Source organism: Jaculus jaculus, chromosome 17, assembly GCF_020740685.1.
Source record: "Jaculus jaculus isolate mJacJac1 chromosome 17, mJacJac1.mat.Y.cur, whole genome shotgun sequence".
Lineage (NCBI taxonomy): Eukaryota > Metazoa > Chordata > Mammalia > Rodentia > Dipodidae > Jaculus > Jaculus jaculus.
In genome coordinates, this window is record NC_059118.1 from 9790060 (window position 1) to 9805688 (window position 15629).

Genomic DNA, 15629 nt, shown 5'->3' on the forward strand with positions numbered 1-15629 from the left:
GAGCAGAACCATTCAGACGCAATTTAATTGCATGAATATATGAAAGTGTGAACTCCTGGATATCTTAGGAAAACACTTAGTCTATGTTCTGTAGGATACATTATCACTTTCAGCAGACATAAAAGGGCACCTGAGTATTCAATGGAGAGTACAGAAAAACCCTGCTGCAACAAATACAGTGTCAGAATACTTAAGTTCCACTAAAGAAAAGATGGATACCTCCATTCTGATTTTCAAGTATATAAAAAATACAGGTACATTGATACCAATTTCAAGAATGGTCATTGATTAAATAATATGAAACCGCTTGGAAAATAAGTTAATGGTCATTAAGAGTTAGTGATTAAATAAAAGAGTAAGTAATAGCTCACTTTTTGTAAAACTAAATCACAGTAGAAAAAGTGATCCATGTGGCATCTCTATGTCTATCCAAGGCTCAGGAACCATTGCAGAAGAGGCAGTGGGAAGGAAGAATGTAAGAGCCAAAGGATGGAGAGGAGCGCTTTGGAATGCCGTCTTCCAGACACAGAACATTCTTGACCTCATAGAGGCTAATTCTTCCTACACCAGACCTGCATTATATGATGGCAACAGGACTTCAGAGCAGAGGAGGTTCTAGCGGGAAGAAGGGGAGGTTTGGTGGGAAGCAGATCAGGTAAGGGGATAGGGACAAAGGAGAGCGGGGGTGGGGGTGGGGGAGGCGATTGTGACCAGGGTACATTGTGTAGACGTGTGGAGACTGCCAAGTAAAGAGTTTTTAAGAAAAAAAAGTCATTAATGACAGTCGATGCTGTCATTAGAGCAGACTAATAGTAATAAAACGCCAGCCCTGTGTGTTTTCATGAGTAAACAAGAAGACTCTAGCCCAGAGATTTGAATCATCTGTCTTGCAAATACAGAGTGAAGGGAAACCTGAATTGGTGGACTTTAAAAGATTTCACGCTCCCAGGTTTGACGAACGAGATGGGAGTATTTAAACGCCTCCAAGACATCACCAACACCCAGGATGTGAAGCGGAAGTCCACGTTCACCAGACCACTGGCCAAGTGTTTTGGGTCTCTGCGCTCTGAATTGTAACCTATAGATGACATTGTCTGTGCCACAGGCCTGGTGGGATGCATGGAAAGAGATTTTTCGTCCATTGTTTTGTACCATCTCTGCCACACAGCAGGCACTCCGTTAAGTTAATGACTGTTCCTTAGGCTTCACTGGTAGAAGGATGTCCTTCTCAAGCAGATTAACAGTCTCATTCAAACGTATACTAGCTGCTGGGCGTGGTGGTGCATGCCTTTAATCCCAGCACTAGGGAGGCAGAGGTAGGAGGATCGCCGGGAGTTCGAGGCCAGCCTGAGACTACATAGTCAATTCCAGGTCAGCTTGAGCCAGAGCGAGACCCTACCTCGGAGAAAAAAAAAAAAAAAAAAAAAAAGAATGTATATACTAGCTGTAATGGGTGTGTGACTGTGTGGGGGGAGACACTGTGTGTGCATATGCAAGTAGAGGCTAGAGGATACTCTCATCCACCTTTAAAAAATATGTTTTGAAGGGCTGCAGGGATGGCTTAGCAGTTAAGATGCTTGCCTGCAAAACCTAAGGACCCAGTTTCGGTGACCCAGGTGCCATGTAAGCCAGATGCACAAAGTGGCACATACATCTGTAGTTCGTTTGGAGTGGCTGGAAGCCCTGATGCACCCATTCTCTCTCTCTCTTTCTTGCTCTCTCTCCCTCTCTCTGCCTCAAATAAAAATAAATTAATTAATTTTAAAATTGTATACAGCTGGGCGTGGTGACACAAGCCTTTAATCCCAGCACTTGGGAGGCAGAGGTAGGAGAATTGCTATGAGTTCAAGGCCACCCTGAGACTCCATAGTGAATTCCAGGTCAGCCTGGGCTAGAGTGAGACCCTACCTCAAAAAAATATATATATACTAGCTGAGACATATCACTGTTTTCATTTCTGGACACAGTATCTGAAGGGAGTTCTAACTTCATGGAGTATCTTGAAGAGGTCAGTCCAATGGTCTGCATCACAGGTGGAATTTTCTAGGCCATAGACTGTGGATTACTACTAGGATGAGAAACATATTTGTGCTCCCGGGACCTCAGAGACTTGGTAAAAGTACATGACTGGAAAATAGTTTAAATGGATAGAAGATCAATTTTTAAATGATAGTTAACATTTTATTTATTTATTTGACAGAGAAATAGGGAGAGAGAGAGAGAATGGCCACGCCAGGGCCTCCAGCCACTGCAAACGAACTCCAGATGCTTGCACTTTCTTGTGCATCTGGCTAACGTGAGTCTGGGGGAATCAAACCTGGGTCCTTTGGCTTTGCAGGAAAATGCCTTAACCGCTAAGCCACCCCTCCAGCCCTAGAAGGTCATTTTTAATGGAGAAAGGAGATGCTTGAAATGGAGATGAGAGTCAGTTCCTGATGGGTTTCTGCACGTGCTGTGCTTGGGCTAGATTTTAAGGACAATGTGGAGTCATTGTAGAGGAGTGTACTGGACACAAATTTTGCTTTAGAAAAGCCACTCAGCTGTAGCATAGAGGGGATGAGCTGGAGAGACCCAACGCTGGGATGGGGAGATAGTTCCATCCTGAGGAGGGATAGCTCCTAAGCCAGGATGGCAGCTTTTGGAGCAGAGAAGACTGAGCATGCAAGACAGATACAGGACAGAAAGGGCATTAGGGAAATGAGTCCTATTTTGGCTTGGGGAAATCATGGTTCAAAAACGCAAAGAAAGGGCTGGAGAGATGGCTTAGCGGTTAAGTGCTCACCTGTGAAGCCAAAGGACCCCGGTTAGAGGCTTGGTTCCCCAGGTCCCACGTTAGCCAGATGCACAAGGGGGCGCACGCGTCTGGAGTTCGTTTGCAGTGGCTGGAAGCCCTGGCGCACCCATTCTCTCTCTCCCTCTATCTGTCTTTCTCTCTCTATCTGTCTTTCTCTCTGTGTCTGTTGCTCTCAAATAAATAAAATAAAAAATGAACAAAAAATATTTTTAAAAAAATGCAAAGAAAGAATGTAGACTTTTGGTGAGAAAGGTGGTTAGCCCTCAGCTTCAGAAATGTCAGGATGCAGGTGCGTGTGAAGCTGCGTAGGATCTCATAGGATGTCTCCATATACAAAGGAGTTCAGAAGGTAAGTCAAGGACAGATACATAGATTAACAATGGATACAAGACTAGATCTTGGGAGACTATGTAGACAGCATAAAGGACCAAAGACAAATGTGGAGAGGGGAAATGAAAAGGTGTTTGGATGCAGAGGACTTCACACAAAGAAGAAAGAGATACAGTCACGTGGAAAGGAGACAAACTGGGCAATAAGGTCAAAGAAGTGAAGACAGGAGAGAAATTCAAGGATAGAGTGAATGACATTGTAAAATACTACAGATGCCTGAGAAACAGACTGAACATTATGGTTTGCATTTATAACTAAGAGATGTCTTGATCTCGTAAAAATATATAGCAGAGGGCTGGAGAGACTGCTCAATGGTTAAGGTGTTTTCCTGCAAAGCCTAACAACCCGGGTTCAATTCCCCAGCACTCACATAAAGCCAGATGCACAAAGTGATGCATGTATCAGGAGTTCATGTTCAGTGGCTGGAGGCCCTGACATGCCCATTCTCTCTTCTCTCTCTCTTTCCTTGCAAATAAATTTAAAAAAAATGCTTAAAATATTTTTAAGAACTATACAGCAAGATAACAAGTGATGTGAGAGAAACTACAACTATATAGATAATAGGTAATGTGAAAAAAGAACAATATGCTCTGTATCCATAGGGAATAATTTTCAATCTCTAGAAAGTGAATCCGCGGAAGAGGGATGAGCTAGGATGCTCCCTACCACAGGAAGTGTTCAAGGAGAATGAGATATAAAGTTCTCCACAACAGGAAGTCGTGGGATGAGCTAGGGCACTGTCTGCAACAGGAAGTGTTCAAGAGGGAATAGCTGTGGTGTTCTCTACAACAAGAAATGCTCAAGGGGAATGAGCTAGGGCACTCTGCCACAGGAAGGGTCTAAGCAGAGGTTAACACCCTGTTTTGGAGTGGCTGACAGGTAAGCTTTCTTGCTATGGGCAGGAATGAGGTTGGCAAGATGTCCTTGAAGAACCTTCATGATTCAAGTCTATGAATCCCAAATCACGCTTCCAAAGGTAGAATTCAGGAAGAGAAAAACAAAAGGTTGAATAATTCACATTCCACTAAGAGAACAAAATAAAATATGTGAATGATAGTCAAAGAAGGAGAATACCTCTAGGAAAATAACTATCAGATCTTAGATCCCGCACAGAAAAACACAGATGATTTTCAGGGACCTATGAATAATGCAGGTTTCATTTGAAATGGAACTTTCAATCATCTTCAAGAAGACAGACATTACTTTCAGTCTTTTCCGGAAAATATATTCAAGTTCTGGCTACTCTTTTGTTGTGTTTATTTACTATTTCAATGTGGCACTTAATACTCTCACCACTATCTGCTGAGCAACCCTCCACTTCCCTCTTTCCCCCTCTCTCCCTCTTCCTTATAAACCTCCTCTTCCCTTCTCCTATCATGTCCCATCAACTTGACACTTACATGTGAAATTCAAGCTCTAATGCTATTTCATTTCTTGCAACAAAATTAAAAAGAAAGAGTCAAATAGAGATGCGATACAAAAAAAAAAAATCCTTATAGCAGGGAATGGGGTGTATCTTGGTGGTATAGTAGGTGATATCCCTGTACATAGCCTCAGGTTCAATCCCAGAGCCAGTAACAAACAAAACCAGTATACAGTAGAAATTAAAGAAGGTCTTATAGGAAGCCACCTTTACAGCCAGGATCCAAACTAGCTTGCATAGGAAAAAAAAAAAAAAAAAACAAAAAACACAAAAAACAGGTTATAGGCTATCTAATGATTAAAACCTACCTTAACACTTATTATAATGAGGGAACTTTAAGTCCCCTAAAGACAATACTAAGAAGGACCTCCCTTGCTTTTCTATGCCGTTAGGAAGAATATATAAATATCATTTAAACACCCCATCATTTCCCCATCACATTCCCTCGTCTCTATAAAAAGACTGCGTAGTTTCAAAGTGTAGAAAAGTTTCTTCCATGGGGACCACTAGTGCCATAGAAAATAAGGAAACTGAAATTTGGGAAAATAACGAGGTTAACTCAAGAAAATATTTTAAAAGTCACTCAAGCTCAGCTTAAGCCAATCATCAAGCTGCTGTTTCTCCCCCACAAGCGTATATAGACACTATAAGGTATGGAGCCATTTGAAAGGTCCATCCACAGATGAATGGGGGAGGGTAACATATATTATTACACGGTGGAATTGGAATTGTATTCATCTACAAAGGAGAAAATAAAATTATTCTGACATTGGTAGGAATGGATGGAATTGGAGATCGTGTTATGTGAAATAAGCCAAACCCAGACAAATACTGTATTTTTCCTCTCATAAGTGGAAACGTGTGTGTGTGTGTGTGTGTGTGTGTGTGTGTGTGTGTGTGTGTATGTGTAGAACATGAAAGTGTGAAGGGCTTGTAGTAATGTGACTGTGAAATGACTCCATCGCCTCATGTGCTTGTGAGTGGGCCTCATACTCGTTCAGGATCTGGGGTCTGGGGGGGGGGTGTTTGGAAGTGGGAGCAGTGCTGGAGGAGGTGTGTTGTGGGGAGGACCTTGGGGCTCACTTATCACACCAGCCCTACTGGCTGTTCACTCGCCAGCTCACTCTCGCCCTTCCCACCTTGCTGCTGATATGTGAAGGTGTGAGCTGGCTGCCTGCTCTGCCACGCTTTCTCCACCATCCTGGCACTTGCCCTCTACAGTGTAAACCTGTGCCTTCCACCATCTGCTTCTGCTTGGAGCAAAGAGAAGATGACTGACCAGGGGTCTATAAGAGGAGAAGAAGGAATCTAAAAGAGGAGATGGGGGAACCAGAGAGGGCAGTGGAATATGTATGACATTAAAAGCCAAAGGAGACCCCATTTGTGGATAATGAAAAGGAATGAACAAGTAGGGGAGAGGGAGGGAGAGGGAAAGGGCAGCGGGGTACAAATAGGAGCAAAGTATAATGACATATATGTGTAGAAATGCCAAAATAAAGCCTATCACTCTATATGCTACTTAGAAAACTAATTTAAAGTTAAAAAGAAAAAAAAATATATCTGCAGACACATTCTTATGTCGTTACTGTTCCATTATCATGGCTAACACAATTATCAATAACTCCTTGATTTCCTCTTAATAGCCAGATTGTATTTCAAATTGCCCAGATGTTCTCAAAATTGCTTTTTTCCCCCATAAGTCTGTTCAAAGTGGGATTCCAATGAGATCTGCTTAATGTATTTGTTGTTATGACTCTTAAGTTTCTTTGAACCCTAAGCAAGTGTCACCACGAATCTTTGTGTCACTGACCTGCTGAAGGACCAAGTCCCCTGTCTTCAGGGATGTCCTAGATTCTAAATGTGCTGACTTGGTTCTTTGTGCTTCCCCTGGAAACACATGCTGATGAGCACGTGAGGACTGTGTCACAGCCCTGGTGTGGTGGTTTGATCCAGGTGTCCCCCATAAACTTAGGTGTTCTGAATGCTAGGTTCCCAGCTGATGGAGATTTGGGAATTAATGCCTCCTGGAGGCGGTGTATTGTTGGGGGCGGGCTTACGGGCTTTATAGCCAGTTTCCCCATGCCAGTGTTTGGCATACCCTCCTGTTGCTGTGGTCCACCTTATGTTGGCCAGGGGGTGATGTCCACCCTCTGCTCATGCCATCATTTTCCCCTGCCATCATGGAGCTTTCCCTTGAGCCTTTAAATCAAAATAAATCTCTTTTTCCCAGAAGCTGCTCTTGGTTGCATGATTTCTACCAGCAATGCGAATCGGACTGCAACACCTGGTTTGATGGGCTCTGGCCCTTCGGGACCTTCCAGGCAGAAGTCTCTTTTGCGGGGAGTGGTGGAACTGGGCTCTGCATCCTCTGCTCTGTGTTTCTCAGACTCGCCTGAGGGTTGACAGTCACCGCACCTCGCGTGGGCAACTCTCCCAACTTTCCTCATCCATTCACTCCAACCCCACCACTTCCCTCTCTTCCCAAAATGACCTTCAGCAGGAGGCAACTGCTTCTTCAAATATCTCCAGTGACTTGGTCAGCCAAAGCCTTACCTTGATCAAGGTGCCCCAGCTGATCTGGTCTCTGCCCACCTTGATGACTCCATCAGCCACCGTGCCTCTGTCCCTTCCCCTCCCTGTTTAAGGCACCTCTAGGGCCCAAACTCAGAACACTCTTTGCTCTAAATTATGGTTGCATGGCAAAAATCTCTTCCTTGCTGTGTATCTCTACCTTGAGCTTGGGCTGGGGAGATGGCTCAGCTTTTATAACACTTATTACCCAAGAAGGAGAATGGCATTTCAGATCCTCAAAACGCACATCAGTGCCAAGTGTGCCAATGCCAAGCCATAATACCCATGTTGAGGAGACAGAGAAAAAAGAATTGGCCAGCTGAAATGATGAGCTCTGAGTTCAGTGAGAGATCCTTTCTCAAAAAATAAGGTTGGGCTGGTGAGATGGCTCAGTGCCTTTAGGCACTTGTTTGCAAACCCTGAAGGCCCAAGTTCAATTCCCTAGTACCCATGTACAGCCATACGCACAAAGTGGTACATGCATCTGGAATTTGCAGCGGCTAGAGGCCCTGGTACAACCATGCTCACTTGCTCACTCTCGCTCTCTCGAGCTCTCTCTCTCTCTCTCTCTCTCTCTCTCTCTCTCTCTCTCTGTCTCTCTCTCCATTTTCTCACTATCTCTCTGCCCAAATAAATGACTAAACACTAAAATAAATAAACAAAGGCTGGAAAGACAGCTTAGCAGTTAAGGCACTTGCCTGAAAAGCCTAAGGATCCAGGTTCAATTTCCCAGTACCCATGTAAGCCAGATGTGCATGCATAAGGAGTTTCTTTTCAGTGGCTAGAGGCGCTGGAGTGCCCATTCTCTCTCACTGTCTGTCTCTTTCTATCTCTATCTCTCGCTCAAATAAATAAAGTATAAAATAAGATAAACAAATAACAAAGAGAACCACTGAGGAAGACACCTGACCTCAACCTCTGGACTGCATACACATGGGCACGTACACACATGCACACACACACACACACACAAACACACACACACACACACACACACACACACACACACACACACACACACACTGAAAAGTAAGCTGTCACCTTGGTTATCCAAACCATGCAGGTCCCTACCGGGTGTCAAAATTCCCCCCTTTACACTATAGCAAATGCCTTCCTGATGGCTTTATTTATGCATATACTAGATGAGTCCCTTGAACTTGTTTGTTCCCTGAAGGCTTCTCACTACCCAGTGTTTCTCCATGTAGACTTCCTTGTTGTTTCCTTTCATTTACCACTGGGATATCAACGCCGCAGAGCAGGGACCTCTCCCGTCTTGTTTCTACTAGCTACTGCTAAGCTGGTAGGTAGCAATGCCCAATGTTATCTTTTTTGAATAGAAGATTAGCGAAGACAAGCCAGATGTCTCACCACATCACTAGGAGCACTCCTTCTTAGATTGCAGTCTGTGGATTTATGTCCCGTTATAAGCTACTGTGAGGTGGACGGCACAGTGAGATCTGAAGCGACCTCACACGTCCTGCTTCTTGAAAGTCAGGACGAAGGCCAGGGAGTTGGCTCAATGGAGAAAGCGCTTGTTGCGTCCGCTTGAGGACCTGAGCTCCGATCCCCAGAGCTCACGGAAAGCCTGACGCTGTGGCGGGAGTCTGTAATGCCAGCACACTTAAAGTGAGGTGGCAAAGGAGGCAGGAGGATTTCCTGAAGCTTGGAGGCCAGAGAGCCTGCAGTATGCAGGGGTGAACAAGAGTCTCGCCTCAAACGATGTGGAGTATGAGGCCCGGCACCCAAAGTTGTCTGCTGATCTTCACACGCGCACTGTGGTATACGTGTACACACACACACACACACACACACACACACACACACACGCGCGCGCGCGCGCACACCAGTCCAACAACTTCAACAAAATGGCTTCTTTTCCCAATGTTCTAAAGCTAATACACCCTCATTATTTAATAAAAAGAGGATGTGTGTGCTTAGCGTACGTCCCCTTAATTGATACTTCACAAGCAGGCACCCACACAACACAGTAGACTATTTGCAGGGACATCATGATGCAATTTCAACATCAAGATCGAGGTCATAATTTATTCACTATTACCCCTGGTAATTATTATGGAGCATTTTAATTTTCAGTCCTTAAAAGTGAGTGTATTCCCTGTGAATGCAGCCCAGAGGGGGGAAAAACACTCACTAATACAGTAAATTAACATAATGGACTCTGTGAATTAAGCTAATGACTTGTTTCTAAGCCCGCAACACAAAGACCAGTGTAGTAAAACACTTGCAAATTACCCATTTCACTGCTGTTGACTGACAAAAATCACAAACACGACTGATTCCACAGTTACTTACTTCCATGAGCAACTTGAATCCTTCTCTTTTCTTGATTTCCTCTACCAGGTACCTAAAATTAAAATAATAGTGCCTTAAAATAATTGTATTCAATATCTGAGAATATTGTGAACATGACCTCTCTTTTTAAATTATTTATTTGCAAACAGAGGGAGACAGAAAGAAGAAGCAAGGCAATGGGTGTGCCAGGGCCTCTAGCCACTGCAAAGTGACTCCAGATGCATGTGCCACTTTGTGCCTCTGGCTTTACCTGGGCACTGGGGGATCGAACCCTGGTCGTTCAGCTTTGCAGGAAAGTGCCTTAACCACTGAGCCATCTCTCTAGCCACCATGAATATGACAAAATAAGACAAAAGTGCCATTGCTGTCTCAGAGCTGAGACACAGTTGTAGGAGGATGAGGGTGAGTGACAGTGTAAGCAAAGTTACTTAAATAAGTACTTCTAAGCCCGCTGTTCTCCTTTGGTCTTCTCTGATCAGGACACATCTTTTGGATGACATGAGGTCTTGAGAGAGAAATAAGAGCAAGGTTGATTTTTTTCCTTTCTTTCTCTCTCTCTTCCTTTCTTTTCTTTACTTTCTTTCTTTTTTTTTTTTTTTCAAGTAGTCAGCTAGGGGAGGGCCCTTAGTGGGAACCAAAAGAGACATCACAACTTCTGCATCAGCAGAACTGACACCCAGCCTCGGATCCACTCTCTTGCCTCAGTGCCAGCACCCCGAGTCAAAGCCAATAAGTTCTTTCTCACACCGAGCTGAGCCCACCCACCACTCAGCTAAGCTGTGAGGAGCTTAGCAGGCGGGCAAGGCCTCCTTCTTCGCTGTTCACAGCCCCTGGCCTGAACCTCAGGGTTCCTGTACCATAAGGTGTCTCATGACACCTTTTCACCTGCTTCAGCAGCTGCTGGGGAGGGGAATGGTATTTTATTTTGTAATTTGTCATTTTACTTCTCTATTATTATCTTTTAGCTTTCTTTTACAGATTTATTTTCATTTATTTATTTATTAGAGACAGAGAGATGGGGTGGGGGGAGAAAGAGAGAGTGAGAATATGCATGCCAGGGCCGCTAGCCACTGCAAACGAATTCTAGATGCATGTGTCATCATGTGCCTCTGGCTTATATGGGACCTGGAGAATCAAACCTGGGTCCTTAGGCTTTGCCAGCAAGTGCCTTAACTGTTACGCCATGTCTCCAGCCCTTAGCTTTCTTTTAAAGCCCTAGCCCCCTTTAAAAATATTTATTTAAGCAGGGTGTGGTGACACACGCCTTTAATCCCAGCACTCAGCACGCAGAGGTAGGAGGACTGCCATGTGTTAGAGGCCACCCTGAGACTACATAGTGAATTCCAGGTCAGCCTGAGCTGGAGCGAGACCCTGCTTCAACAAACAAAAAACAACAACAAAGTTATTTATTTATCTATTTGAAGCAGAGACAGAGAGACAGAAAAGGAGGGAGGCAGGGAAGAAGAGAGGGAAGGAGGGAGAGAGGGAGAGAGTATATGGACATGCCAGGGCCTCTAGCCACCGCAAACAAGTTTCAGATGTATGGGTCACTTTCTGTGCATCGGACTTTACAGGGTTACTAAGGAGTAAAGTATGGGTCCTTAGGCTTTGAAGGCAAGTGCCTTAACCACTAAGGCATCTCTCCAGCGCCCCCAGCCCCTTTTACAATCTCCCTGAAAAACTCCCTTCACATTTTTTCTCCACTTCCAGGCTTAGCTTCCCACATGGTCTCCCTGGTTCCTCTCTCTACATCGGTGTATACCTCCATTCCAGCCCCCTTCCTTGAGTCACAAACTCCCCTAAATAAATGCAATAACTTATAATTTGTCCTTCTTAGTCTGTTTATTTCAAGTCTTTGTTATAAACAGATAAAATACCCCCTCCAAAACTATTGCGATTTATAAACTTTTCTGGAACCCCACCCTATCACCACGCTGACATCACCTTTTACTCTCAGCATGAACAGAGTGGATAGGTGTCTCCGAACATGTGGGCTTCACATGTATGCTCTTGATGGGATGTTAGCTTGTGTACTTACATTACCTTGTTACATTGGAAGGAAGAGTTTGGGGTGTGTCATCCTTGTTTATATGTTAAGTAAAGGTCCAAACTTATCTTTTCCATGGTCAAAATGAAGGGAAGGAGGATTTATGCTAATGAGTTTCAAGTAAAATGTAATCAGACTGTAGTCACTAATAGAGACTCTCTGCAGTCTCCCCAGTAAAGAAAGGGCTCACGTACACAAGATATAGAATATGGGGAAAATGTGATGTCGTGAAGTGACACTGACTTCTCCTTCAGCTTGGGTTTCATCTACATTAAAACAGGCTGAGGAGGTTGGAGAGATAGCTCAGTGGTTAAGGCGCTTGCCTGCAAAGACTGACGGCCTGGATTTGATTCCCCAGGACCCACATAAAGCCAGAGACACAAAGTGACGCATGCGTCTAGAGTTCCGTTTGCAGTGGTTGGAGGCCCCAGTACACCCATTCTCTCTATATCTCTATCCTTCCATATCAATAAAGAATTTAAAAACCAGCTCGAAATATTTGACTTTGAAAACTAGTGATTTGAGCACATGCCTTAAAAAAAGGCTCACAGGGTGGGGACTGGGAAGATGGATCATTTAGGTAAGGGCCCAGAAAGGTCTCAGACCCTCTGAGCTCAATTCCTCAGCACCCACGTGAACAGCTGTAGGGGAAGGCAGGGGCTCACACCGCCATAACCTCTGTCTTGTGGAGAATGGGGACTGGAGAGCCACCGGGGCTCACTGGTCAGCTCAAATAACAACAGCGGCAACAAGGAATTAACAACTCTGGGTTCAGAGAAGAGATTCTGTCTCAAGGAAGTAATGTGAGGCACAATGGTCTCTGCATGGGCATTGCATCTTCACATGCATGTGCACACACCACATACACACACACGCATGAGAATGTGCATGCAAAAAGAAAATCGAATCTTTAGCACACTGCGTAACTCAAAAACAACAAAACGCAATTCCAACAGTCATTAGGTGTCGGAACAGACTCCTGAGCTCAGGGGTAATCAAAGAGATGCTAATGAAACAATAGAAAACCGTGTTCCCATCACAGCAGAAACAGGCGCTGCAACATCAGGACCAGGGAGAAGATGATGTGGTGGAATGGAGCGCTACTGCGATGTAACCTCATCTCTCCTGACTGAGCAAACCAGGGTTTGAACGTGTATGTGTGCGTATGTAATGTGTGTGCATGTGTGCGTGTTCCCATGTGTTTGGACACATGTGGGGTGTATGCATGCACATGTGTGTAAGCGAGTGTCCAAGGGCAGAAATCTTCCTCAATCATTCTCCACTTTTTGAAGACAGGGTCTCTCCCTGAACCTAGATCTCACTCATTTGACGCTAGCCAAGAAGCCACTGAGCCCCAAGGACTCCACGTCTGCATCCAGAGGTGGGGTCACACACGTGTGCACCGTCACATCCAGCATGCCTAGGTGGGTGTGCCTGGGCTCTGAATTCAAGTCTTCACGCTTGGGAGTCAGACACTTGAGCCACGGAGCCATCTCTGCAGCGCCACGAATAACTTCTGTGATGGTCGGCAAGGGAAACAAGATTATGGCAGGACAGGAAGGGCAGATGATGATATCAGAAATACACGTCCTGTGTCGTCTCCAAAGCAGCTTCTGCTTCTGGGGGGTGTGTGTGCGTGCGTGTGTAGGCCAGAAGACAGCCTTGACTATCAATCCCCAGAAATGCCATCCTTTTCTTTCCTTCTGAAACAGACCCTCTTGTTGGCCTAGAACTGGCATACTCAGGCTAGAGTCCCTTGCCAGTAAACCCTAGGGATCCACCAGTCTCCACCTCCCTTGCACTGGGATTACAAATGCACATTACCACACCTGACCTTTCTCTTAAAAAAAAAAAAATCATTTATTTATTTATGACAGAGAAAGACAGACAGAGAGAGAGAGAGAGAATGGGCGCGTCAGGGCTTCCAGCCACTGCAAACGAACTCCAGACACTTGCACCCCCTTGTGCATCTGGCTTACGGGGGTCCTGGGAATCCAACCTGGGTCCTTAGGCTTCACAGGCAAATGCCGTGACCCCTAAGCCATTTACCCAGTCTCCCCCGACCTTTTTTTTAATATAGGTCTTGGGGATCGAACTCAGGTCCTCCTGCTTCTGAGACAAACACTTTAAAAACTGAGTTATCTCCCCAACACTGATACACTTTTAAGAATGTTTTTATAAATTAAAAAAAAAGCAAAATGAATCTCTATGTACATGCATATGAGCACCTGGTAAAGCATGGGTGGGTCCGTTATCCACTCTTTGTTTACCTGAGGCATAAAGACCATGTAATGGGCGGGGGGAGGGGGGAGCGGTGCAGACACTCAGCATTAAAACCTCTCCTTCCCTGCAAAGTTCAGTGTTTTGTAGGTGCAGCTCCTTGGATAACTTTTCACTGAGAACTTCACTGTGCGAACATATTGCTCGTGGGTCACATTCTCATCAGGTTGCTCCCATGTCTTCTGGGCGCCACTCTGGGCCCCGCCCTCCTTGCTTGTCTATTGTGATTTGCTGTGCATGCACCTGTTACTGGCTGCGGGTAGGGCTGGGCCAATGCTTCATGATACGTTTTTCTCACCCTGTGGCTCTTATAATCTTCTGCCCCCTCTTCCCCAATGCTCTCTGAGTCTTGGAGGGCACTTTATAAGTCTCTTTTAGTGTTGAGCTCTCATGCATAATTTTTGAAAAGGAAATTGGAAGAACAAAAAAAGTAAAGCAGACCACAGAACAGCCACATCCCCCTCCCCATCTCCCAGGGACGTTTTCATTCTCAAGGGCATAAACGTGCAGGTCACTTGTGAAAATAGGAATTCTGAGCTCTAATGGCCTCCGACCCTTGCCTTCAATGTCCCAAGACCCGGACAGTGCTCTGCCTCCCCAGGAACCTGAGTGCCTCCAGGCCAGAAGCTGTTCACGGGCGGCTGATCCACATTGAAACTCTAGTAAATCCCTTAGGCGCCTCCGTCTCCTCATGCATGTGATAGAGACGTGCAGCCAAATTGGAAAAGGCCTTCCCTGGCCGGTCATGGCTATGTGAGACGCACTTGCTACCCGTGGTCTCCATCTAAGCTTCTCCCACACGCTCTCTTTCTCTCTCTCTCTGAAATAAATAAATATTTCAAAAATGAGACTCTGTGTGAAAGAAAAGATGGGGAGGAATTGAGGAAGATCCACTAAAACAACCTCTGGATTCTACATACACACACATGCACACACACATATGAACATAAACATATGCACGTGTACACACATGAACACGCATACACACAAGGGTACACACACATATGCACACATGTACACACACATGAATACACATATGCACACGTGTACACACAAATATGAACACATATGCACAAGCATACCACCATGCACACGCAATTTTTAACATGACACCGGTTTCAAAGTATCCTTCTTCAGGAACCTGACCCTCTTCTTACATAGATGCTTAAATGAAACAGGGCGACAGGAGGGAATCCAAGTAAGTGGCAGGTCACCTCTGTCTGCATTCATAGAGAGGATTTGTTCCTGACAACTTTTCTGTGCAAGGAATGAAACAGCTTCAAGATATAACGCACATTTAAAAAGTGATTCTCTTATGGTGGAAACCACATGAATGTTGTGAGTTCAGCTTGGGTCAGAATTCCTTCCTGTTAAGTGCATGCAAGCCAGAGAACTCAAAAAGCCAACAGTTATTTCAATTCTTTCTTGTTCGTCCCAATAAAGAGAGGGGAAGGATAAAAAAAAAAAAGCACAGATCAGCAAAAGTTTCCCCAAGCCTGCTCTGCGGCAAAAGCTGATCTTAACATTCCAGCCTGATCTGAGATAAATCTCCTTCTGTGATAAATAACCTCCCCGCAAACACTTCTTCTGTGACTTACGGATGTCCTTCTGGTTAAGCAGTTTGTGATTAATTCAATTTATTATTCAAGCATTCATTCATTTGCGTGAAGGGGGCTTGCAGCCGCCAGAGGATGTGGGTGGAGTCAGAGGGAAACCTGGCGGTGTTCGTGCTCTTCTCCCTTGAGACAGGCTCTCCTGCCGCTGCAAACGAACACCACACTGGCTGGCCACAAAGAGCTTCAGGCTCCCTG

At 44.9% G+C, this 15629-nt stretch overlaps 1 protein-coding gene across 2 annotated transcripts in view; it reads right to left on the minus strand.

Moving 5' to 3' along the window:
• Gadl1 (glutamate decarboxylase like 1) overlaps positions 1–15629 on the minus strand; it is a 212265-nt gene that overhangs the window by 66496 nt on the left and 130140 nt on the right. For both annotated transcript variants that reach the window (XM_045136747.1, XM_004662079.3), the window contains one exon: positions 9492–9543. In XM_045136747.1, the coding sequence (XP_044992682.1) occupies positions 9492–9543 (52 nt within the window). The remainder of the gene's footprint in view (positions 1–9491; positions 9544–15629) is intronic.